At 39.5% G+C, this 27,700-nt stretch overlaps 1 protein-coding gene across 10 annotated transcripts in view; it reads left to right on the top strand.

Annotated features, from left to right (window-relative positions):
* ERCC6L2 (ERCC excision repair 6 like 2) overlaps positions 1 to 27,700 on the top strand; it is a 66,022-nt gene that overhangs the window by 12,659 nt on the left and 25,663 nt on the right. For 5 of the 10 annotated variants that reach the window (XM_078386175.1, XM_078386176.1, XM_078386180.1 and 2 more), the window contains 7 exons: positions 3,953 to 4,093; positions 13,128 to 13,241; positions 15,100 to 15,219; positions 22,060 to 22,131; positions 24,078 to 24,223; positions 27,113 to 27,208; positions 27,314 to 27,413. In XM_078386175.1, the coding sequence (XP_078242301.1) occupies positions 3,953 to 4,093; positions 13,128 to 13,241; positions 15,100 to 15,219; positions 22,060 to 22,131; positions 24,078 to 24,223; positions 27,113 to 27,208; positions 27,314 to 27,413 (789 nt within the window). The remainder of the gene's footprint in view (positions 1 to 3,952; positions 4,094 to 13,127; positions 13,242 to 15,099; positions 15,220 to 22,059; positions 22,132 to 24,077; positions 24,224 to 27,112; positions 27,209 to 27,313; positions 27,414 to 27,700) is intronic. The other 5 variants (XM_078386178.1, XM_078386179.1, XM_078386184.1 and 2 more) reach the window with 2 other exon arrangements.

The following is a 27,700-nucleotide window of genomic DNA, read 5'->3' on the forward strand; positions in this document are numbered from 1 at the left end:
GGTGACTTGTTTGACTATTTATTCCACAATTTATGTTGGATTGGGCACAGATAAATTTGATTTAAAACACAATGATGACCCAATGTAAAACTCAGTGCAAGGAAGCGTATTGTAGAATCATGTTTTTCAAATAGGGAATCGTCTTTTGTTCAGTTGATTGAGGTGGTGTAAATTTTTCCTCTTGGTTTGGCCTTGCTTTTGTCCACTGATTGTCTGAAGCAAAGGGGTGCCTGTAGGAATTTCCATTCTTCACAACCCACTGCTCCTTGTCTCAAGATTGGTTATTTAAAAAAGCAAACAAACATTCAACTCTGCTCTGGAACTCACTGTCGCTAGGGCACTTAGGAGAGCAATAAAAAAGAGAAAGGTGGAAACTGCCAATTGACACATTTTGAGCTCTGGACAAAATAAGCTCTCTGCCTCTGCTGACTCCTGAAAATTCTTGTTCAGATACAGTGGTGCCTCGCATTGCGACATTAATTCGTTCCGTAAAAATTGCTGCAGAATGAAAATGTCGCAATGCGAAATAAAAAGCCCATAGAAATGCATTAAAATGCGATTAATGCATTCCTATGGGCTTAAAACTCACTGTTCAGCGAAGATCCTCCATAGCGCGGCCATTTCTGGTGCCTCTTAAGCGAGGAATCCGTCCCAGAAAACAGCGGGCGGGCGGCCATTTTGTTTACCTGGCTGCCATTTTGAAACAGCTGATCAGCTGTTTTAAAGTCGTTGCTTTGCGATGCTCGGTTCCTGAAGAAGGGAAACGATCATCGCAAAGGGAAATTCCCCCATGGGGAACATCGCAAAGCGATCACTTTTGTGATCGCAAAAAATGCGTCGCAAAGCGATTTCGTCGCTAAACGGAGCGATCGCTATGCGAGGCACCACTGTAGTTACAGCAATTTCACCTATTTTCTACTTCCATGAATCACCACTTTGGCTGGTTCTGGTATTCTTTCCTGGAGGAGAGCAGCCTGCTCACATCCCTTTTGTCTTTTGCCAGGTAGACCAAGACACTTCTGTTCAGATAAGATTTTGCCAAGTGACTTGGTAGTGAAAGGGATTTAATCCTTTTGTCTTTTAATGTGCTTTTAAGTTATTTTAAATGTTTTTTATTCAGAGCTGCTTTAGGATGATGTATTTAATTGCATTTTAATATTGCAAATTATATTTTGAGCTTCATTAGTCTTTTTAATATTTTGTAAGCTTTTCCTTTTAAGGGGAAAAATGTAGGAAACATATATATATATATATAGATAGATATAGATATAGATATAGATATAGATATAGATATATATAAAGTGAGCAATGGGGTGACGCTTCACATGGTGATCATCACTTGCTGTTGGTCTCTGTAAGCACACAGTAAAGTTCTTCATGATTTTGCTCATAAGCCTCATTTGAAAATATGGTAATATTTTTCAAATCTAGGTAGCTGTGGCAGATCCTCAATCTGAGCAAATTGTCTCTTAAGTTCCCCTTTCAGTGCTTATGGAGAACAACAAAGGAAGCTTAATTTTTACATTATACATTTTTTTTGGCTGTTTGGTGAAAATAATCACTGAACTGCTTCAATGTGTAAAAATTCCTCTCCCTCAGAAGTGCAGGGAATGCATGAAATAAATTATGGCGGTGGTTTCCAACCTTGGGTAACCCAGCTGTTTTTGGACTGTAACTCCCAAAAGCCCTGGTTGGCGCACAGCTGGTGGGAATTGCACTCTAAGAAAACCTGCGTTACCCAAGGTTGGAAACCACTTACATGTTCCTGAGTACTTTCTTCAGTCAGCCACCTCTGACCCTTTATTTTGGGTAAATGAGTTTAGCAATCTTGGACATACTCCATTGCAGAGAACTTATAAAGAACCAAATGAGATGCTTATTGTAATTATTTGTTCTTTGATTAGTTTTTCTGTGCAATTGCACATTTGGCCCTACATTGCTACAGTGCAAGATTGCCCAGACGATCATAACTAGGGTGTACAAAATTCTTTTTAAGCTATGTTCTTCATAACATCCTTTGCAGCTATATAAGGCATGCTGCTGTACATGAGGAGGAGAGGAAACGAGTGTTCTCTATTTTCCAAAGATTTCTTGATGGTCCCACCTGTGGTCCATGCAGGCACACTCCCATAAGTAAGCAGAGGAACCAGTCCCTTGGACATGTGTGGTCTGTGGCATTGCATGCCATGTTTCCTTTGCAACCTTGACCATCACATGTTCCCGAAGCATAATGGAAAGGAGGACTGGTAAATTATATTTGAGTACTTTATACAGCGATGCCTCGCTTAGTGACGATAATCTGTTCCAGGAAAATTGCCGTTAAGCGAAAACATCATAAAATAAAATTGAAAACCCCATTGAAACGCATTGAAACCCGTTCAGTGCGTTCCAGTGGGGTAAAAACTCACCATCCAGCGAAGATCCTCCATACGGTGGCCATTTTCGTATAGCGAGGAATCCATCCCTAAACTCAGCGGGGAACCATTTTAAGTACCCGGTGGCCAGTTTGAAACCGCCAATTAGCTGTTATAAAACATTATTTTGTGAAGAATTGTTCCCGAAGCAGGGAACTGATCATCGCAAAGCGAAAAAACCCTATTTAGACCATCATTTTGCGATTGCAATTGCGATTGCAAAAAGATCGCCATACAGTGTTTTCGTTGTAATGCGGGGCAATCGTTAAGCGAGGCACTACTGTACATAGTAAATACTGTGAGAGTCATCCTAAGTTGGTATCTACTTGACATCACATAATTATTATCTATAAAGCTGCATGTATATAGATATATACATAAATATATGTGCATAGAAAACGCAGTGTCTTTTCAGACAAATTAGTTTTCACATGCCAGCATTCATAGCCTGCCTAGTATTGGTAATCTAATGCTTAAATAAGATGTGTAGTTCAGTCCTCAGGCTTCATCTCTTCTGTATATGTGCAAAATATGTGAAAGGACTGAATTTGTATAGATGCACTGCATTCAGAGATAGGTCAAAAGCCTTAAGCTCTCATACTTCCCTCCCTTCCTTTGATAACACTCATTCTAAAAAAACTAATTATAAGCTGTTAAATTAAAAACTATGTCTGGGTTTGGTATCACCATCATTAAATAAAGTATGCTTTTCAGTTGGCTAGGATGTTTCTATACTTTTAATAAAGATACACATTAGTCTGCTGCCCTTCTATCCTTGTTTATACCTGCCTTTCAGCAAAAGCATGTAATAATGCAGACCAACTGTGTATTCTAAAGAGAAGATTAACCGCAGTGTCACTCGGTTGCCTTTAATCTAGCGGCCTTTATTTTATTCCATTCTCTTGATAATGTGAGTATATGTTGAAGTATATGTGAGCATAATACCATTGGATTATTATAGCACAGCATGGTGCTGCTGCTTTGTGGGTGGCCTGATTTCAGAAGTGATGTTGCATTTCTGTATCCTGCTGGTTGAGACCAAAAGATGTCATGGAGATGCCACCCATGGTCTTTAAAAGAGAAGGATAAGGTTTGTCATACCACTGTACAGATCCCCCCCTTCCCAAATTCAGAATGTCAGTCTTAAGAATTGGCTGTTCCCCTTTATTCACTCCGTCTGCATTACAATAGTTAGTGCCAAGGAAAAGCAAATAGATCTTTAAAGTGATTCAGAATCTTCCGTCTTTTGGTTAGGCGTTTGAGGCTTTTTCTTTTACTTGCTTGCTCGTACCAGTCTCAGACAGTGAATGAACATCACAACTTATCTTTTGTGTTCTTAACAGATTGTATGATTTAGGTATAAGATGCTAGCTAACTATCATGTTTTCTACAGTTCTGAAATCCTGTTTTGCACAAGAACTCTATGGCTACTGAACCATGCTGTGCAGAAAACACTTGACTGCCATCATCCTGTTGTAGTTGTTCATAATGTTTGTGTTGTTTTCTGCCCTCCCTTGTTTTACATTTTACCTTGCCAGATGGTATACTGCTCTTTGACAGAGTTCCAAAGAGCGGTATATAAGGCTGTATTGGAGACAGAAGATGTACGCTTAGTACTTCAAGCACGGGGCCGGTGTAGCTGCAACAGTGGCCGAAAAAGGAAGAATTGTTGTTTCAAAGTAAGTTTTTTTGGGGGGAAGCTCATGTTTGATTTTAACTCGTGTTTTTGTGTGCGGTATATATGAGCTCTGCTTTGCTTCTGAATTGACTTTCTGCTCCTGCGTCTGAAAACGGCCATAAATAGCACAGGTGTTATGATACTTAGAGTATCCACCAGTGCATTGTCTGATTAACTGATATTTAGTACATAATAAAGCTGAATCTGCTTTTTCAGATGCAAACGGAGAGTAGCTTGTAGCAAACGTTATTTATGTAATGTGTAAATGGAACAAGGGAAGCAAGGAAATGGAGTAAGACAGGAAAGCTGGGGATAAGTATTCTCAGCCCAGAGTGCAGTTACATTAGTCCCTCCCTTGCACCGGCTCAGAGACAAAGTCCAATCTTGTTAATTTTTTTAATCTGTCATGTCAAATTGTCACTATTTCAGATAGCAAGGAACACAGCAGGGAGGGAGGAGAGGTGGGTAGGAGGAATGCTCTTTGTCTGCCAGCAGCTGCAAAGGAGGGACAGGCAGGTGGAGGAGGAACCAGCACATGCACATGGAGAGCGGGAGCATGTAGGCTTGGGAAGAAGGTTGTGCTTTCCCCCACTTAGCCTGCAGTTTGGTCTTTTCAATTTTTTTCTACCTGTCATGTCAAAGGATCGATATTTCAGATAGCAAGCAATAATTTTTTAAAGAATAGATTAAAGATAATCCGACGGCAGCAGCAAGTGACTGTGTCCTGTGGGCACAGGACAAAGACTCAAATGTACCAATTCTAAAAGCCGATGTAGTCCCCTCCACCAATATACAGTGGTTCTTTGACTTATAAACTTAATCCGTAAGAGAATGGTGTTTGTAAGTCAAAATGTTCGTAAATCAAAGTAGCATTTCCCATAGGAATGCATTGAAACCCGATTAATCCGTTCCAGCTGTTTTTTGTTCTTATGTCAAGGCACGGTTTGTAAATCAAAACATTCATTCCCATAGGAACTAATGCAAAGCCAGTTAATCTGTCCTTTACCACTAGGGGGAGATTTTTTTTAAACCTAAGATGACTTAGGTTTTAAAAGGGGCAGGAAAGGAAGGAGACAGAGAGAGAGATGACAATGGGGGAGGGAGAGAGTATGAAGTCTAAAACACATGCTAAACCAACACATTTTAAACTAAGCCAGCATAGACCCTTGCAAAAAAAATTCTGATTTGCAAGGGAGGCATGCATGAACCATTGCAAAAGCACAGAAAACAAACGGAGCAGATTAGAAATGCAAAGAGAATGAAGCAAAAAAGCAAGAAAAGCATGCATGAATCACTGGAAACAAACGGAGCAGATCAGAAATGCAAAGGGATCAAAGCACAAAGCATGCAAGACACATCGAAAATAGGGGGAAAAACAAAAAGCAACCCCCCAAGACCCATCAGAAATGGGGGGAGGGGGACAAAACCCAAAAATCAAACACCCCCCCAAGACCTATCACAGCATGGAAACATAACCCCCCAGCTGAAAATCACGCTGCAAAAATACCCAGAACAGTTTTTAAAAAGTATAAAGCAGCACCTTACCTTAGCAGACAACCTCCTCTGATGCACGCTCTGTAACTGCTGGGGCGAAAGAGCTACAAAGAAGCAGCCTCGTTGCCACCTACAGTTAGCTATTTGAATTTCCCGCCCTTTTCTCCTGCCTTTTTTCTGTTCGTAAGTCAAAGCTCCATTTGCAAGTCAAAGCAAAATGTTGTGAATGGAGCTGTTTGTAACTCAGAATGTTCATAGGTCAAGGTGTTCATAAGTCAAGGCATCACTGTACAGCACAGTTGAAAAATGGATTAAAGGTTTTCCCAAGAGGATGCACACGCTGGCCCAGAAACCACATCACTTTAAACTGATTTCAGAAACGACGATGCATCTTCTGATTTATTTTGCTAGTGAATCCACACTCTCAGTTACAGACGTAGGACAGGCTCCGGTTCTGGACTTCCATTGGTGTATATTAAAATCAAAGGGAAAGAATCTCTGTTTTATACTATAGCCTGCATTTGTTCCCCACAGTGTTGCTCTGGAGAGCTGGGAAGTCCTCTGGAGTAGTGTTTAAGTGGCTCCAAGTACTGCTGGTGGACGCTGAATTTAGCCCATTTGTGGTGACTGTGAAGGCTCGTTTTCTGGGGCTGTGTGTACCTCCAATAAAGGACGAGACGGTTGTAACAAGTCAAACGGTTCTGTGTTTATTGCAACATCAGCGTTAACGGGGATAGGATTCAAGAACGGGTTCAAAGTCTCTTGCAATTCCAAACTTGGTTTTAAAGGTGTCCACAAATTGTTAATGAACGGGTTAGTGTTCTCCAGATTCCAAGGTCCTGTTAAGGACTTCACAGGACTCAGAGCTGGGTTTAATTCTTCTTCTAAAACTATCAGGGTAACGGTTTCTTCATCCCCACTCCAGTCTCCCCAGGACGACCCCTCTCCATCATCGGCCATCCATGGCCTGGGAAACCCCCCAACTTCTGTAACTCGGCTATATGCCATGCCTTTTTCCGTTCCAACTCACGGGCCACCGCTTCTCTCTCTTCTCGCAGTTTCTGTCTCCACTCTTTAGCTTCTGTCTCTCCCCAATACGAGGGACGAGGCTTGAGACCTAGCTGTCGTCTCTTCTCGGCTTCCTCTCGTGGTACCCTCACCTGCTTCCACTTGTGGGTCCATGGATCTTCCATCCAGATCCATTCCCAACCGCCTGGGATCTCTTCCCACCTCCCCTTTATATCTCCTACCGCCGCTTCGATCTCCTCCCCCTTTCTTCCCGCCAAAGTTCCCCCAGACCTAGGGGTAATATTTAACTCCTTCAAGGTTGATTCCAGGTTGCTAGTATCTACCCCTTTGTTCTTCTTAGGGGATTCTGAGGTTTCCTTCCCCCAATCAGGGGTCTCCACTCCTCTCTCTTCCCGACGCGGTGGTGTAGGAGGTGGAGATGTTTGAGTGTGTTGGGCCCTCAACGGGAGCGACGGCACTCCTACCAGGGCCTCCATCTTGGGGGCCTCACAGTGACCCTAATAGGATTTTCTAGATACTCAAGATGTTCAGGTTTTGATTTACCTTTGCCATCGCCACTGAGTTTCCATGCCTGAATAGGGATCTGAACCCAGCTTTTCTGAGTCCTAGTCTGACGCTCTACCTGCTTGCAGTTGTTATTATAGCCATTTTAAAAGTACCTTTTAACTTTAATAATTATTTTAAATGAGCAAACACCTGAATGCTAAAATTTCTGGTATGAGATACTGAACCATCAACCTCAGTGGCCACAGTAGAGCATAAGGTGTCAACACAAGGCATAGCAATGAATGAACGAACTTTGGAGAGTGTGTAATACTACTCTGGTGAGTGTAATATTCCTTTAGTACCATTTGGTAGGACCATGCCCGTGTAATCATAATTTTTTAAAAGTTTCAGTTAAAGGAGTGGAAGGAGTGAGATCAAGGTGTTGGAAAAGAATGAATTGCAAATAACTAGTTACTTGTAATTAGTTACACCTGTGGCTTCAAATTCAGGTTTAGAAAGAAACCATTAATTTTAGTTTTCAAATCTAGTGGGTTTTCAGGATTATTCCCATTGTCTGTGTACTTTATGCAGCAAACTATAGTATGTACCTTCTCTTTCCACTGTTCTCTTTGCACTAATGTAAATACAGTGGTGCCTTGACTTACGAACACCCTGACCTATGAACAATTTGACTTACAAACAGCTCCGGATGCTATATATTGCTTTGAGTTATGAACAGAGCTTTGATTTACGAACAACAACAAAAAACTTTCCTGCCCTCTTTTTACCTAAGTTCATCTTAGGTCAAAAGAAGAAAAAAGAAAAAATTCTTCCCCTAGTGGTAGAGTATGGATTAACCGGCTTTGCATTAGTTCCTATGGGAACCAATGCTTTGACGTACGAACCATGCCTTGACAAAAGGACAAAAAAACATCCGGAAAGGATTAATCAGTTTTCAATGCATTCCTATGGGAAATGCTGCTTTGACTTACGGCCACCGTTCCAATACGGATCAAGTTCGTAACTAACGAACGCCCCGACTTACAACCAATTCGAGTTACAACCAGCTCCAGCCGCAAAATGTTGCTTCGACTTGCGACTAGAGCTACGAGTTATGATCAAACAAAAAGGCAGGGAAAAAGGCGGGGAATTCAAACTGCTAACTGTTGGAAGTGAAGAGGGTGCTTCTTTGTAGCTCTTTCTCCCCAGCAGTTAGAGAGTGTGCGTTCGGAGGAGGCTTCGGGCTGCCTGGTAAGGTGCTGCTTTCTGCTTTTTAAAAACTGCCTGTTCTGGTTGAGTTTTGCAGGGTGGTTTTGGGCTGGGGGGGTTATGTTTCTGTGCTGTGATAGGTCTTGCAGTCTTTGTTTTGGGGTTTTTTCCACGTTTCTGATGGGTCTTGCAGGGTTTGTTTGCTTTTAGGTTTTTTTCCCCCCATTTCCGATGGGTCTTGCAGGGTTTGTTTGCTTTTTGGTGTTCTTTTTTGCATTTCTGAGGGTCTTGCAGGGTTTTGTTGTTGTTGTTTTGGGGGGTGTTGGTGATTCCCCCCCCCCAATCCAGAATGGATTAATCGCATTTCAATGCATTCTTATGGGAAATGGTGCTTCGACTTAATGGCCATTTCGAGTTATGACCATCTTCTGGAACAGATTAAGTTTGTAAGTTGAGGCACCACTGTATGCATGTGCATGTGTGTTTGTCTGGGGAAATCACATCTGTGCTGCTGTGAGATTGTGGTTTTTTAAATATATACCCACTAATGGACAAGAAAATACCTAAATACCACATCCTGCTCTGTGTGCTTTGTATTTCTGTATTTTTTTCAAAACCTCTACCAAAATAGCAGGAAACAAAACAATATATGAGAGTGAATGAATAGTGAAATTCTGATTTTATGGTAATCCTCATCGGATTTTCTAGGTATGAAGGACTCAAACATGGCTGAGTCCCTTCCTCAGCTGGCACTATTAAGTTACTGTGATAAAAGGTCATGTATTAATAAGGAAGTTTCTAAAAGAAAAAAAGTAATCTTGCAGATGAAAGTCTTGGTAACAGCAGTATGATAGAATTGTGTTGCAGCTGACTCATGTAGGATACAGGTGCACTTTTCTGCACTAGCAGTCTGTAGCATTCACTTAAAACAAAATCTTAATGTATTTTTATTTTAAGAACTTATTTCGTACATTATGCATGGCCATTTTTTATTTTCATCTAACAGATTCTGGTTAAATAAATGATCAAGTGGTGTGGATAGATGAATTTCGTTGTATGGGTATACTGTGTATATACTTACAATGACAATAAATTATTATTATTATTAGAGTGACAGACTAGGACTCAGGAGACTGGGGTTGAATCCTTGCTCAACCATTTCTGACATGTGGGGACATCACATTAAAAATCAGGATACATGGTTTGAAAACTTCATCTGAAACTTTTTTTGCTCCCTGTTGACAAATATTTGTGCCAAACAAATTGCATTGGATTGATTTATGGCTTGTTTTACTGAAGTAGTAGGACTCTTAGAATGTTCCAGTTCCTTGCTGTTGATTTATTTCAAGCAGACTAGCTCAGAAAGTTAACCACGGATACTCCTCATGTTAACGATGAAGTAGACTAGTTATGCAGTATAAAATATGGCTTCCCTGTAAAGGCATAGTGGATGCTTTGTGGTGTGCTCTTTAGAAGTTATATTGCTAAATCTTGGTAGATTCTGTTTTACTATCACCATTCTCATGGGAGCCATAAAATGCATGTCATGTTTACCTCATTCAAACTACCACAGCATAACTTGTCAGTGAATTCATCACCTAAAAACTAGCCAGGTATGGCATAGAAAGTAGTTATTTGAAACAGTTGTTGGTTTCATTGCTAGTCTATTGAAGATATTGTGTGAGACTCCTGGAGTTGTTTCAGGTTACACGTGGTTTAGAGATGCAAAAAATAGTAACACCCTGAATACCTGAGCGTTTGCGTATAGCACAAAGCCAATTGAATGTATTTCCAAGGGTTAGTGATTTGCTGTATAGAAAGCAACTATTGTTAACATTTCTGATATCTGGAGTACAGATTACCTAGGAATCATCTTTACAGATCTCATAGTGTCCTCTGCCATAGGGGAGTGGAGGAAGGCAACACTGTTCTAAAGCCTTGGAAGTCTGGGGTAGGGTGAAGATTAGCTTAGACTTCAAAGTTATTGAGGGTGTGGGTAAATAAAACTCTTGATAATGTGTGTCTCTCAGTTCATTCCCTTGACCTGTGTCTGCATTTGGTGTCTAGACTTCATGAGATTGGATACAAGTAGTGATGGCTGGTGCCCATTGTGCTAATGGAATGGGATGCAGATCGACCAGCAATAAACAGGACCAGGAATAATAGCGATACCTAAAATGAAAGAATATCTGTAAATATTCATTTTTTTCAACATATAAGGTTATCTGAGGTGGAGGAGGAAATGAAAGATGTCTATGCTAGTAGTTTGTATTGGATGTGAGAAGTTATACTTAGCTGCTTTTCCTGCAGAAAAAAAAATATGAGGTGCAGTTCCCTTCGTTTAAGTGATCTTGAACTCATGGGGAGAGAAAAAAGACTGCTGAATTATCAGAGCGTTTCCAGTGGTGCACACTTCTGTGTAATTTTACTCTGTGCCCTGATCTTGCCAGTATGGAATGAGATGGTACAGCAAGTTGTACCATCTCAGAAGTAATTGGGGTGCCATTTTTGAATGCCAGTCCTTGTACAAAATATTCTGCAAATAAAGCAGGCAAGCAAACAAACAAACACAAAACTGGCATGGAAGAGAAGTTTCAAGCTCCATCCACTCCTGACACATTACTATGAAGGAACTTCTTTATAAATGTAGGGTAGCATTTAAAAATGTGACATTCTGTATGTGTTTTTATTTGGCATATTTTATTTATTTGTTTAGGCTAACATCCTGTTCATGAAATGCATGGTATAGCTGGGAAATGCATAATATGGCTGGGAAATCCCAAGAAGTACCCTCTTGTGGGTTTGCTGAGAAAGCAGAACTGTACATGCAATGGGTCACTGCGTGCTCTGTAAAAACAAAGAGGATTATGGCTTTTGACATTTCAAAACTTAAGTTTCTTGAATAAGACACAGTCTGTAGTATAATACATTCTGCCACCTCAGGGCTTGACAGTCTCATTCCCCATTCATTCTTATGTTTATTCTTATGCATGTATAGACAAGTGAATGGAACATATTCTTTTAACAGAAAAAAGGAGCTATGATTTCCATCAAGAGTTCTTGTATCACTGACATCTTTTAGAGTACTATATGTAAGGCCTAGAAGAGCAGTTTTGTAACTTAAAATGTTTTCCCCTCCCCTGTTTTCCCAAGGATATATGGTCTGTAGTCCCATATTTGAGTAATGCATCTAATTTTAATAATCATGTGTGGAAAGTCACATTTTTTTGTTTATCATCAGTATAATGGTCAAAATCTTGTTGTGTAAGCTAACTTCTATGGAAAGGTGATGGCTGAGGAAATATTGGGAATTAAAGATCATCATCTTCTATCCTGTAGCTTGTCTAACTTGCAGGTTATCAGTTCTGTTGTGTAGAACCTGTGAGACACATGGTACAGCAGGAAGTCTTTAATTACTGAAAAACTCTGCCACTGGGTAATGTTACTGGCAGGAAGAGATTTTCAGTCATTAAAGACTTCCCCCTTCCATCTCATGGCTCCCACATCTTCCACACAATGAAGTAGATTACTTGCAAATTGGACCTGCTATGGGATAAGAGAAAATCTTATGGAAAATCTCCCCTTGCCTGTGAGATTATCATTCTTCTAGAGGCAAAAGGATATTATCCAATCAGTAGCAGAGTTACGGGAAGTTACTGTTTCTCAGGATATGGATATTGTGTAGGTTGCATTCTAAAAAGGCAAAGTTATGGCCGCTGCTATTCTGACAATGAAATTAAAGTTAAGTACTGTGTGTTCTTCTCCAAGATGCCTGTTGCACAGTACCATAGAGATGTAAATTACTGTAATATATTTTCTTTTGACTTCTAATGCGATAGAATATCATGACAAGTTTTCAACTCTGTTATGTTTAGTGTGCATTCATAGTATCATAAATTCCATAGAATTCCTGATTCACCCCAGTCCAGAAACATAATTTGTTATCACAGAATCAGAAACGTGAAGTTGGAAGGGGCCTACAAGGCCATCAAGTCCAACCCTTTGTTCAATGCAGGAATACAATCAAAGCGTATCTGCCAGGTGCTTATCCAAATTTTTCTTGAATACTTCCAGAGGTAACTGGTTCTACTGTTGTTGGAGCAATCACCAACTCCCGAGGTAACTGGTTCCACTGTCGTACTGCTCTAACAGTTAGGAGGTTTTTCCTGATATTCAACCAAAATCTGGCTTCTTTTAACTTGAGCCCATTGTTGCGTGTCCTGCACTCTGGGATGATCGAGAACAGATCTTGCCCCTCCTCTGTATGACAGCCTTTCAAATATTTGAAAAGTGCTATCATATCACCTCTCAGCCTTTTTTTTCTCAAGGCTAAACATGCCCAATTCTTTCAGCCTTTCCTCATAAGGCTTGGTTTCCAGCCCCCTGATCATCTTTGTTGCCCTCCTGTAAATTTGTTCCAATTTGATCGTATCCTTCTTGAAGTGTGGTGTGTAGAACTGGACACAATACTCAAGGTGAGGCCTAAGCAGTGCTGAATAGAGAGGGACTAACACCTCATGGGATTTGGAAACTATGTTTCTATTAATGCAGCCTAAAATATCATTTGCCTTTTTTGTAGCCACATCACACTGTTCGCTCATATTTAGCTTGCGATCTACGACATATTTAGCTTGTGATCTACAACAATTCCAAGATCCTTCTTGCTTGTAGTTTTGCTGAGCCAGGTATCCCCCATTTTTTATAGAATAAAAGAAGTTGAAACTGTGGATCTGTGGTGTGTACATTACTTACCTCTTGTCAAATAATTCTAATCTGTCTAAAATCTGTTTTTTCAAACATTCTTTTTATTTCTACAGACAAATGCCCATGGTGAAACAATGCAGGCGCTGTATTTCAGTTACCTCACAGTTCTTCGTAAGATTGCTAATCACGTGGCCCTGTTGCAGACAGACAACACGAGCAAACAGCAGGTTCGTCTTCTGGAGCCTTCTAGCCAGCAGTATTTTGAAGAAGGAGCAGTTGACTGATAAAAGTCCACATATCCTTTCAGTAACTCATTAGCTTCCCATTCTGTTAACATTCATTGTGAGAATAGACTGCTAATTAGAAACTGCAGTGCTAAGTCCTACAACGAAATATATTATTCAGTGCTTAAGTCCATAGTTGTAAATACGATTGCAAGAATCCACTGGTTGTTCTTAGTTTCACACTTGGATTCTAACACCCCCCATCTCTCTTTTCCTGATTTCTATTCACTACTTTACCTCTCGTGCTTTTCTTGTACCCCTTCCACCATGTACCTCTTATAACTATGGAGGCAATGGGGCCTGCTCTCATTCTACCCAGACTCATCACCCCACGACTTCTCTGCCACCTGCTCTGTTTGCACCCCTTCCTTCTCTCTGCAAAGTGACAACTATAGAGTGTTGTTCTCAGATGACTGCTGGCTTTTAAGCAATGGCAGCCCCACCTAAAAGCATGAGCAACATGTGGGCTGATGGACAGAGCACTTCCCCAATTTTAATTGCAAGCCACGTATGCCTAAAAATTCTGTCTTAACCTGAAATTAGGGTGAGAGCTGGGTGGACCAGCGCTTTTCACTGTAGGCTAGATACTGAAGTTGTGATCAATTATGTCATCATCTGTCGTATTCCCACTTCTTGCTTTTCAGAAGTGATGGTGGGAGGGGAAACATAGTTGCAGAATGCCAAATGGTGGCTCTTGGAAGAGTGCTGATTTTAGCATCTGTCTTCCTAGCTCTGGGACAGTGATTCCCGAATCCTGGCCAGCACAGCTAGCAATGAAGGTCTCTGGAAGTGGTAGTCCAAGAACATCTGGATTACCCAAGGTTGGGAAGCACTGCTCTGTGGGAACAACAGAGAAACTAGACATTTTTCCTTCCTTGGCACTATACCAAAGTGCTCATGGAGCTGCTACTTCCACATTTGTTGTCTCTTTTTCTCCACTTATATGGAATGCTTTGTAGATAATTGGGGGATGGTGGACAGAAACAATTTCCATTTGACTGTGCAGTTCTCTGCCATCCGCTTCCTAAACTGTCAAATTCTAATGCAAGTCTTTCCCCCATTTCTTGCTGCCTGCCCTCTAACATCCTCTCCTTTCAGTCCTGCCAGACTAAATATCGCTTTCACGCCAGTCTTTTTTTCTCCAAGCCACTACTAATCATTCCACACCCTTCTCTTTTTGGCTACAAATTTAAACAAACCACACACTGTATTCACTTGCTTTGGTGGATTGCATTACACTGTATTCGTCACACCCTTTAATAATCATCCTTCTATGTAAAAGGGACTGGCTGGTGGAAGATACATAGTGTCAGGTACAACTGTGTCTACCATTTTGTTCTGACGATGGGCATTGCTTTCCAGCCCTGAAGACAGTTGAGTAATTCCTATGAAATATGTTGAGGTGCTGTAGGCTTCCATATTGGGAGCATTGAAGGGACTTTTGTTTTGTCATCCATATAACAAGAATTACAAGCACAGGGATTTGTATTATACTGAGATTGGCCTTAAAATCCCTGCTCAGGCATGAGGCTGCTAAGATAACCTTGTGCAAGTCACAACAACCAATAAGCCCTCACAGTTGTTGGTGGTGTGAAAGGGAATTATCCCATCTATGTCACCGTGAAATCCTTGGAAAGAGAGAAAGATAAAAACATGAAATAAATAAGATTGTATGATTTTTTTAAAGTTGTAGCTATTTTCTACTGCTAAAATATTATCAGTCTTTTTCATTCAGATGTTAATTACTGATAATTTATCCAACTTCAATAATATGTTTTGCATTGTTTATATATTATTTTAGGAAGCGCACATCACAAGGGTCTGCAGTGAAGTGTTTTCCAAGTTTCCTGATTTTGTGCAACTTAGCAAAGATGAAGCCTTCAAAACTATTTCTGACCCAAAATATAGTGGGAAAATGAAGGTAATTAAATGAAATGAAAAGTTTGATTATTCTTTGTAGCAAATAGTAGCTGGAAGTACTCGTTGTGTAACATTTACCCATTCTTAAAGACAAACGTCCTTTTTAAAAAAATTCCATTGTTTAAGAAAACTATCTACTTATCTCACTCAGTCAGCTACTGGGGAATAGCAAAGGACAAGTATAAATAGTGATGCCACTAATGACACAACTATATTAAAGCTGAAAGGATATCTAGTTGCTGACATGCAGAGAAGCGAGAGGAACATCCAGTACTGCGCAACACATACTATTGGAACATGGAGCATGAGAAATATGAATCAAGATAAACTGTAAACCAAGAAATGGAACATATAAATATTGTTGTGCTTGGTTTCATTGAACTAAAGTGGCCTGGAGTGGGGGATTTTCAGTCAGACAACTACAGAGTGCTCTACTCTGGAAATGATAAATTCAGAAGAAATTGACTCTTAATACTGTGACAAGATGTAGCACAGGCAGGGGCTATAATGCTACTCTGACCATATAATACCAAATCAGACTCTGTGGAAAGCCTACCTACATAACTATCATTTAGGTCTATACTCAACCAGGAGCAGGTTGTAGAACTGATCATAAACTGTTAATATCCAACATTAGAGTAAAGCTGGAAAAGAACACTAAAAGAATTGTAGTGCCAAAATATAATGTAAACAACATTTCTGAAGAATTTAAAGACCACATAAGGTACAGATTTACATTGCTAAACTCAATTGACTATGAGCCAGAAGAACTGTGGATTAAAACCAGAAACCTCATTAGGGGAGAAAGCAGAAATATTTTTTTTAAAAAATGAGTGTAATAAAAAGAAAAGCATAGATGGATGACCAAGGAAATGCTTAAAATTGTAAGTGGCAGGCAACAACAGGAAGACAACATGACAGAAATGGGGATTGAACCTGAAATACAGCTTTTCAACAACAAAGAACTATTACAATAGCCAATGCAAAGAAATAGAGGAAAACAACAAGCGGAAAAATGAGGTCTCTTCCAGAAGATCCAAGAAACCAAAGGGAAATTTAAACCTAGATTAGGAATGCTGAGAGACCAACAGGGAAGCACACTGTTTGATCAGGAGAAAATAAAGAAAAGGTGCAAACTGTATGCTTTGCTGTACGGTAAAGATAAAAAGATGACAGATTCCTTTGAAGAAGCCTATGATGAAGAACCTGTAGTTCTAGAAGGTGAAATGAAAGCTGCCATGAAAGCACTAAGAAGAAATAAATCATAAGGAATAGATGTGATACTAATAATTAGATGGGACACTAATTTCAAGCCACAGAGCCTGAATCTATTGAAATCTGAACAAAAATATGCCAACAAATATGGAAAACAAAACTGTGCCACGGACTGGTATGTTCAATATACATTCTGATTCCTGAGAAAGGAGATGTCAAGGGATGTAATAACTGTAGGACCATTACTCTAATTTCCCATTCAACCAAAGTGATGCTCAAATTACTTTGTATGGAGTGAGAAATGTCTGATGTCCAAACTGGATTCTGAAAAGAAAGAGGCACTCAAGTTCATGTCACAAAGATCTGCAGGCTACTGGAGTGCACCAAAGAATTTCAGAAGATCAGTATATATTTTATGGACTACAGCAAAGTCTTTGACTATGTGGATCATGAAAAACTATGGGTTGTTCTGAAAAGAATGGGTGTGCTGTAGCACTTAGTTGTCTTAATGCGTAACTTGTATTGTGGATGAGAAACTACCGTTAGGACAGAACGCTGAGAGACAGAATGGTTTCCTATCTGCAAAAGTGTCAGACAAATGTGTATTTTGTTCTCTTACCTGTTCAACCTGTACACAGAACATATCAGATGAAGGAGGAGTGAAAATTTATGGAAGAAACATCAATAATTTAAGATATATAGATGATACCATCTTTCTGGCAGAAAGCAGCAATGACTTGAAACAATTTTTATGGAAAGTGAAAGTACCATAGCAGGACTTCAATTGAATCTGAACAAAAATAATGACTATGGAAGAGCTATACAACTTTAATGTTAGCAATGACGAAATTAAAATAATGAAATTTTTTCTATATGTTGGTTCAGTCATCAATCCAGATGGAGACTGTAGACAAGACTGCAGATACATTGGTGCAGAATTGTTTCTATGTAGCAATATGTAGATGACATCATAATTGTCATTGTCAAATGATTTTCGGTTTTTGATCCATGGAAAACTCTTCTGTTTTGGAAGCATCCTGCTCTTTTATGAAAGGAACTATTATGGGATGCTGTAATACTGATCTGTTGTTGGGTTGTTTACTTACATAATAGCTCTATGTGCATATTGACATTCTCACACACTTTTTGTAGGCTGATTGTAGCAGATTATATGTGTCTCAAATCAGGAGTTTTATGCTAAAACATTTAAATTCCATAAGCAGTTGCATATTTTCGGAGGATACTAATTCAGTATGTTGTTACACGAGTGCTTTTATGTTAGGGCAGCATTCTATATCATATACTGTTCATCTTCTTTGTATTATCATTCCTGCTACCCCTTGCAAAATGGTGTAATCCAGTGTACAATTGTACTAGCAGTGATTTCATACTCCTCCAGTGTCATATTGAATTTGAGTTTTCCTTTCCTAGTGAGAAAAGCTTTCTCTGCAGGTAGGATGTCTGGAAAGAAAAAGATTAGGTTATGAAAAAGAAAAAATCTTCCTCTTTTTGTGTAATCTGGTGTCTGACACTGCAGAACCTGTCGTGACACCTTGGTCATGCTCAATGGCAGTAAGAGCTCAGCACATGAGCTTTACTGAGACCAGGGTAGGTTTGAGGTTGGTGAGTAGCTACAAAGAGTAGAGGCAGTGGTGCCACTGCAGTTATTACATGGAAGAGTGAAGCAATTCCTTCCAGGCATTGACATTGGTAGCTTAAACATGTGTGCACTTCCAAAGGCTTTCCAAGGGTTTAGATTATTAATTTGGTTTTCTTTTCCTTGCAAGGAAATACTGACAGTGCCTCTGCTTTAGTGTTTATATATTTCTCTAATTGTTTCATCTGTGCAGCTGCCTGCATGTTTATAAGCACAGTACTACTCCAGGTACAACTTAATATAGAACTACAAAGATACCAGTAACATAATACCTTAATTATACGCTGTTACCCTTAGGAGTTTTAATCAAGTCTGCCTAAGCTTCAGCTAGAAAAAAGTTATGAAAATATTTCAGAGGCAGGTTTTCAAATGACATTTTATTCTAAAGCCCAAGTTTTTAGTCTTTTTTTTTTTTGCATGTAAGAAAGTATGGGTTGTATAAGTTGTGTTCTGCTATAACTAAGAAATTGTTTGTTGGCCTGATGCTTTGTATTTGTATCAATGTTCTCACCCTTTTTATTTTTATTTCAGCATTTATATTTAATTAATTATATTTCCATTCCATTCATACCTGTGTTTTCCTTGACTTTTTTTTTGGCCTACAGAACTACTGTATGGCCGAATTAGTAAATGACTTCACATTGGTTTCGTTTATTTATACACAAATGGTAAATGTGTTTTCAGAATACAGTGGTGCCCCGCATAGCGAGGTTAATCCGTTCCGGATTAACCCTGGCTATGTGAAATCGTCGCTAAACGGAACGTAAAAGCCCATTGGAACGCATTAAACATTATTTAATGTGTTCCAATTGGCCCTAAACTTACCGTTCAGCGAAGTTTCCTCCATTTTTGCGCCCTCGGTAAGCGAGGGGAGGGCGCGAAAATGCTGCGTGTGGCCATTTCGGGCGTCTGGTGGCCATTTTAGAACAGCCAAACAGCTGATCGGCCCACTCTGTGGGAGGCTTGGGGGGTCGGCAGCAAGAGGAGGAGAAGAGGGAAAGTGGGGGGGGGAGGACGCGCGAGTGCGCGGCTTCCCTCCCTTCGCCTGCCTGCCTCGCAGCCTGCCTTCGTCCCTGGGGGTGTCAGGAGAAGGACGAGGAGGAAGAAGAGGGAAAGTGGAGGGGGGAGGATGCGCGAGCGCGCGGCTTCCCTCCCTTCGCCTGCCTGCCTCGCAGCCTGCCTTCGTCCCTGGGGGCGTCAGGAGAAGGACAAGGAGGAAGAAGGAAAGTGGGGGGGGAGGACGCGCAAGCGCGTGGCTTCCCTCCCTTCGCCTGCCTGCCTCGCAGCCTGCCTTCCTCTTCCCGGCCAGCGCGGCCCCACATCACTCTCGCGGCGGCTCCTTCCTGGCACCCGTCTTCGGCCCGTCTTTGGTAAGCGAGTTTTTTGCATAGGGACGGACACTATGCCTCCGCATTAGCGATCCCGGAGAAGGGATCGCTATGCGGATTCGTCGTTATACGGTGTGCTCGTTATGTGAGGCACCATTGTATCCAGTGGGGAAATCAATGATGTGAACATATTTGCTTTGCGGTTTGGTTTGGTTTTGTTCAGGGGGGATTCCCCCCCCCGTATATTTAAAAAGTAAAATGGAAGTTGGAAAAGGCAGAACTCATGTTTTTACCACCTGAGACAATCCAGATTTGACCATACCTAGCTGAACTGTGGACTAAATCTCTGGAAATACTTTGTGCTTCTGCCTCTTTAATGAACGATGATACATTACAGAGTGGATCATGACCAACATGGTTGCTTTTTTGTGTTCAGTATTTTATGTGACATTATAGAATTAACCAGAGAAGCCTTCCGTCATTTGACTGTTGTGCTTTCAGGAAAATTTGTCCAAATTAAGAGGTTAAGTACTGTCATGGAATCAGTAACATAGTTTAAATATTTATTGCCAAACGGGAATAGACTACAGACACAGGGCAATTTTCCCTCCGTGCTTTGCTTCTGCACAGTGCTCTGAAATTACTGCTGCCAGATGCGGACATGGTTCCTTTGAAAATAACAGTATTGCTATTATACAGAATGTGCTGGATTATTTGCTTCCCTACCAGAAGAACTTTGCATGTGGGCGGATTATTGGCATCTCAGGCTCTGAGAAGCCGGCTCCTATTGTAAATAGACCAGTAGAGGACAGTCGGTGCTGGGAAAGGCATTCAGCTGACTGATTATTTTGAGAAGCCATGTTCCAAGAAATTCTGAACTTGGATGTAACACAGCAGGTTTAAAAGGCTGTAACTTTGAGGTGGTGGGTGGGTGTGTTTTTTAAGTGGGAGTTGCGTAGCCATGGTCTTATATACAAAGAAATCATGTCATCAGCATTTATAATACTGTAAAAGTGTGATTGTTGCACTCTTGCATTGTGATTCAGCTAAAGTCATATTTCTTTGACACTTTTCCTCATTTTAAATTTAAAGTAGTATTAATCTAGGTTTTGCAAAGTGAGGACAGGCAACGTGGAGGACTCCCTTTGTTGACCTGCACCCTTCCCATGCTGCCAAAATTTGAACAAGTGCATGCTGTTGTATAAAACTTGAGAGTACTCCATTATGTGTTTCAGAGTATGTAGGAGCACTTTTTAAGCTGTGTTGCATATTGTGATCACCAACATTTTTAGTGAAATGGTTAGATCTAAAATGGTGCAAAATGGTTTGGGCCTGAAATTCAGCAGCCATCTGAGTTACGGTGGGTCGTAAGGCTGCATGCAGCCTATGTGTTATCCGCCCATGCTGCAGAGTATTGTTCGTATGTCATAGTAATGTTTTCTAAAATTTTAATTTCTGTATATTGGTGTCTGCATACAAACTGTTGCATGGAACATTGGACTTCTTTATTCTTTGTAAAAAAGCAACTTGGTTGTACAGTGGTGCTTTGATTTACGAACTTAATCCGTAATGGAATGGTGTTCGTAAGTCAAAATGTTCATAAATCAGATCAGCATTTCCCATAGGAATTCGCTGAAACCCAGTTAATCCGTTCTGGCTGTTTTTTGTTCTTACGTCAAGGTGCGGTTTGTAAGTCGAAGCATTAGTTCCCATAGGAACTAATGCAAAACTGGTTAATCCGTCCTCTACCACTAGGGGGAGAATTTTTCTTCTTTTAACCTCAGATGAATTTAGGTTTAAAAAAAGGCAGGAAAGGAGGGAAGGAGGGAACAATGGGGAAAAATAGGAAAGAAAGAAAGAAGGTCATCACTGGGGCACACAGACCCCTCAGACAAAGGTTTGTGCTTTTAAGCACAAAAAGAGAGAAGACACACACAGAGAGAAGACAATTGGGGGTGGGAGAGAGAGTTTGGAGTCTAAAACACATTTTAAACCCACACATTTTACAACAACACATTTTAAACCAAGCAACCAAAAGATTTAAAATCCATTTTAGAGCCCAACAGCCAGCTAGACCTTTGCAAATAGTTTTCTGATTTTAAAACCAACAGCCAGCACAGAAATATAACCCCCCCACCTAGTCCAATCCCAAGCTGCAAAGCCCCCATACAGTAAATACAGTGTACTCACCCAGAACAGGCAGTCTCTCTATTTTTTTAAAAAAAGTCAAAAATCCAAAAATAAAAAATAAAAAAGCCAAAAGAAAATACAGCCCATACAGTACAGTACCAGGCAGTAGGCAGTCCGAAGTCTCTCTCCGTATCCACACTCTCTAACCGCTGGGGCAAGCGAGATAGCAGACAAACAGCCTCTTCGCTGGCCAACACTTAACTGAAAGTTCAAATTTCCTGCCTTCCCTCGGTCTTTTTTATTCGTAAGTCATACCTCCGTTCGCAAGTCAAAGCAAAATTTTGCGAACAGAGCTGTTCCTATCTCAAAATGTTCGTAGGTTTGGACGTTTGTAAGTCAAGGCACCACTGTATTTGTTCACCCAATTTGTTGTCTGTGTTTTTCAAAGCCCTAATTTTGGAAAACTGTAGTATTTGTTCAGCCAGTGTTATTTTCCATGGTTCATTTCCAGGTGCTGCAGAAACTTCTAAATCACTTTAGAAAGAACAAAGATAAAGTGCTTCTTTTTTCATTTTCAACCAAGGTGAGTTGCATACCATTTGTAATATGGCTAAAGTGATAAATGATGTAATGAAGCATAATGATTGGGGGGGGAAAGTTACCTTTCACCTTTTTGCTTTTTCACTGTTAGGCCAGAATCCTGTTGAGGAAATGTGGAATGGAAGGGCAGTCACAGAAGTGGCTCCTTAATCCAGTGGACTGACTTTACTGTGATAGCCATGTACTGGCCGTGTGAGAAGTCATGCAATAAATTGTACAAGGGACAGTCCACAAAAGAGTACTGCTTGCACAATTACACTTGTGTGCACAGTTTTTCAAACAGGATTTTTGCTATAATATTTTGTGTGACGGTCCCTGCACTCAGTTCCAGGTTGGCATTTTAAAAAGTCAAAGAGGACTCTTTCTAGTTGAAAATCCCTACCTCCAACCTAGACAAACAGTCAGCGTTCCCTTTTATGCTGCTGTTTTACCTCTCCCACTCCTAAGGGCTGACTTCAGACTGCCCTTTTTAAAAGTAAGAATATTTTTTTGAGGGAAACAAAGCTTTGTTTACTGTGGTAGCACTACATAAACCATGTGTCAAAGCACCAACCCGTGGTATATAGGAGTATAATACCTTACAACTGTTTTATAAATCAGAAGGTTTTTTTAAAAAAATGTAAAAGGTGAACAGGTTAAAAACAATGTGTAAGGAAAATATTTCTTGATAAATAATTATATTGATATATATTTATAAGCTTTTGCTTTTACTTTTCTTCTTTATAATTATTTTTTTATTTTATCCTATTTTATCTTATTTTTATTTTATGATGTTTTACGCTGTTCCTTATTGTTGTTTGTTGTGTATTTCTTACATTGTATTTGGTAGCTTTTCTATATCTCATTATTCTGTCATTGTTATTGTTTATATTGTTGTAAACCGGCCAGAGTGGCCTTGGTTGCCATATGGGTGGTATAAAAATCAAATAAATAAATAATAAATAATATAAACACTTTCTGTTCCTTAGAGAGAGAGAGAGAGAGAGAGAGAGAGATGTTTTGACCAGAACAGACCACACTTGTTCTCTCTCTCTCTTCCCGACTCTCAGACTCTGACCAATCCACAGCTCTAACTCACATAACTAAGTTTCTCTCACATTCACCCTTATGTACATTCTGGAACTACGTAGACCATTAAGCTTTCAGTTCCACTCATAAACATTCTTTTACTCTTCACAATTCTCATAACTGTCATTTCTGGCACACATTCAACATAAAACTGTCAGTCAACCCCAGTTGCTTACCATTTAAGCAAATATACACAAAATATATTTACAGTACAAAGTTGCACAGTTGACTGTTTTGCTGCATGCTTATATGCTACACTAATCAATAACATATCTGATTATTCCATGATCTGTATGTAATTTCCATGTTTTCCTACATGGAAATATTTTCCTTCTGAGGAAACCATTGCTCATGAAGCAACTTCTGGAGCAACTAAGGATGTATTCATATACCCAACTTGAAGTAAATTCCATGGCTGTCCATGAAGTTTCCTTCTTAGCTATATTTATGTATTTATAGGATTGTATTGTGACTAGGCCAAGTTATTGTGCCTTTTTTATGCATAGAATTTGTGTGTGTGGTTGATTAAGCATGTGAAATGGTGTTATGTGAAGGCAGGGTTACTGGGTTGATTAAAAATAATTGTAGATATAATTTGAAATTCCTTTGTCAAATGAATATTTTGTTGATTCAGCTAAGAAAGCGGTATTATTATTATGGCAAATGCAAAATAAATACATTACAAATGTTTCTAAGTCTGATGAATATACAGTATGTGATTGTCAGACTTTTGGGAAAGACGTTCTGCTAGGGCACCTCTGGACTGCTTGCTACAGACTTTTAAGACACTTGTTCTGTCTGCTTTATTGTAGTTGTTTTTAAATTGTACTAATTGCCTGGTCTCCCTGTCTTTTCCATCAGTTGCTTGATGTTTTAGAACAATATTGCATGGCATCTGGGCTAGATTACCGAAGACTCGATGGAAATACAAAGGCAGAGGACAGGGTCAAGATAGTAAAAGAGTTCAACAGCATGGAAGAAGTTAACATATGCCTCGTGTCTACAATGTAAGAAAATGCTGTCGGCTTTTGTCTAGGTAGTTAGAGGTTTACAGCACATTTACTGCACTCTTGCTTGCTTGAACTTGCATTTTGTCACTTCCTTGAGAAGAGGCAATAACATTACTGTCTGCCATTAGAAGACTGGAAAGTAGACTGCATCAATCAAGGCTATTAGGGTAGAAACTAGAAATGGGTCATATCCCTTATATATTTCCATCTTGCTCTAGCCTTTTTCTTCTCCTTCCAGATATCACTTAAGATCTGAAACTGGTGAGTGATAATACTGTATTAAATAAAGTTTTGTTTCAGGTTCACAACTGACGTGGTCATAAACACATTTGTTTTCAAAAGCTGTTCCTCTTAAGGTTTTTTTGTGTGTGAGTGAAGCCAGCAGTGACGTGTATAAATAGAAATGTGCAAATTAGATCAGGAATATTTATAACTATTATTATATTTTATGACTGCAGTCAGTCAGTCTAGATTCATAAATCCCTGCCATTTAAAAGGTGCACTTTCATTTATGTCAGTCAAGAACTCAAAACAGTGTGAAATAAAATCACTATTCTGTTGAGCATCTTTCTGTATTTGGTGATAACACGGTATATTAACCTTCAAGGAAGGTGTTTATTCTTAGTTCTGTGATGTGGTACTCAACAATAAATATAGATCAGCAGCCTCCTCACCCTGTTGTTGTGTCATACAACAAAATCAGGCTCCATCAGACTCCCTTCTCCTACAGTGAAGAATGGAAACATTCCACTTTATCTTATATTGCATTCTACCAGCACAGCTAAGATGTCCTCAGCCCCCCTCCCCTAGTTAATGTTTCCAGTGCTCGTATATTTCCAGCTGTGTTTATGGGAGAGCCAGACCATGTCATACTCTTCCCTTTTCCCTGGCTCCAGCTGACCCCCCTCCTCCCAGTTCTTTCACCAGGATCAAGCACTTTCTTTTTGCTTAGACAGAATAACAGACTAAAATTCTGAGATTACTTTTCCTTTGTTTAATGTAACATCTACCTGCTTTCCGGAAGATTTCAGAGTGGTAAAAGCTAAAATTATAGACTTTGGAATGCACTTAATTTATTTATTGCTTCAAGAACAATAACAGCTACCAACTTGTGCAAAAGCCCAGAATAAAATCTGTAATTACTTTTGACTATCTGTAGCGTATTTCTGTTGTTCTTTTTGAGAGCAAAAATAATTTGAAGTGAGTGTCTTTAGCTAGAAAGCTAGTTATTTCTTTCCTGCTGAAACTCGATAGGATCTCCCATTTGGTAAATGGGAGGCAAAAGAGGAAACATGTCAATCTGATGGATTAAATTTAAAGCTGTTACAAATCCTGTGACCGTCCAAAATATATTAGAAATTCAATTGTTCTGAAGCATTTGTAAGGAATATGTCTTACTCTGAAAAATAAATTTCCACAGCGCAAAGGCACTTTGGTACATGCAATTTGGAAAATACGTGTTAATTAATTTATACGTGATCCAAACAAGAGCACTGTTTTCATGTCTCCCTGAAATGCCCTAACGTGGATAAGGTTTAACTTTAGACAATTCTTTAAAAAGAACATTTTCTAAATTGCTTAATTTGGGAGACGGGGGATCTTAAAAATGATGGGAAATAAGTGTTATACAGAAGTGTAAGCATACAATTTTAAGGGTGTTTGGAAAGCATGTCTTTTGACTTTTTGTTGGAAACCCAGATTAGCATAAAGTGTGTCTTCAAACTGGAGCATGGCAAATTAGGCTATTTGAATATTGAAGCTTTTCACAGAACAGAGAAATGCAGCTAATGAAAAGGTTGATAGGAAAATAATGAAAATAACCTTATGTTATGAAACAACATATTCGGTGGCTGGGTTTTTCATGACACAACAAATCAGAATTCAGTATAATTTCTAACTTTCCATTGATGAGTCTGTTTCTTGATTCACATGTTCCAATTGTTACACTTTGTAAGAGGAGTAGTTAAAGAAACTACTTTTCTCTGTGTTTTGTTTCTCACATTGTCTGAACATTGACAGTCATCTGCTGTCTTGTCTTGTCTTTCTCCTAACAAGCCAGAAATAATCTGAAGTTTGTTTTTCTCTTTCTAGTTGTGGGAGAAACCACCTAGAGAGCTAACCTTTGCCGTGTTCAGACATAACAAGGAATATACTATCAGTCAAAGCGTTCTGTTTTTAGCTTTTCTTAACAGGGACTGTCAAACCATTGGCTTATAATGATGTCCTACCATTCCAAGTGAATGCACATGTAGTCAAAATAGCTGCTATTTCACATTGGCTGTAGTAAGAGATGATAGGAGATGATAGGGCAGCCACTGTATGGGATTGGAGTGGTTTGGGTGGAATGTTGACTGATTATAAAATGGCAATAAGTGTATTTATTATGATGAGATGCATGTTTGGCAATGCATATTTGTGGGGTGTATTTTGTAGGGCAGGGTTGCAGGCATTGTGAAGTACTTTAGTTTATATGTGTTGAATTGCACATACAGGCTGAAATCCTGTTGCCATAGGAGATGCGTATGGGTGAGTCTGAAAGTTGCCATGGATGAAATGATTTTACTGTTAGCAGCAATTTTTGGAAGTTAAAGATTTGATTTACTCCATCTCACAACCCCCAGATTTTTAATTTATGGGAAAAAAATGGCATGGCTGATGAGGGCCTCAGCCTTACGTAGTATAAGGTGGCACAACAGTATTCTAGCCATAATTTAATTGCAGGTTGTTAGTCTTTGGGAAGACTTAGACTTGCCATCAGTTTGTCCAGCAAAATTGTTTATAACATATAATGACACAGTAATTTATTATAACATATAATGGCACATTTTGCCTTAATCTGTTTTTGTACATATTCTTCACCTTTTCATTCCTTCTGTTACTGTAAAGGGCTGGTGGACTCGGACTCAATTTTGTTGGTGCTAATATTGTTGTGCTGTTTGATCCAACATGGAATCCAGCTAATGATCTTCAGGCCATTGACAGGTATGAGGCATTTTAATATTGTTAACATTTTTAAAAACATATTGCATATCAAGTTCGGTTTTTGTTTGTTTGTTTGTTTTAACACTCAAAACATTGGTTTTTCAGAGCATACAGGATTGGCCAATGCAGGGATGTGAAAGTATTTCGGCTTATATCTTTGGGAACTGTGGAAGAGATTATGTATTTACGGCAAGTTTACAAGCAGGTACTGTTTTCATTTAAAAAAAAAATCAAATTCATATTTGGCGTATTATTTGTAAGGAACCTGATATAATGATTTAAACTCATTTATGAATTCTCGTACATAAGCTAAGCATTTTCCAGAGAGGATAATCATAATCATCATCGTCTTAGAGCTGAAGGGAGCCTGTCAGTCATTGAGTCCAGTCCCTGTCAAGGAGATACAGTGGGGAATTGAACTCCCAACTTCTTGCTTCACAGCCAATTACCTAATTGTAACTATCCAATGTTACAAAAAAAGAATACTTTATT

The sequence above is a fragment of the Pogona vitticeps genome, chromosome 2, assembly GCF_051106095.1.
Source record: "Pogona vitticeps strain Pit_001003342236 chromosome 2, PviZW2.1, whole genome shotgun sequence".
Classification (NCBI taxonomy): Eukaryota; Metazoa; Chordata; class Lepidosauria; order Squamata; family Agamidae; genus Pogona; species Pogona vitticeps.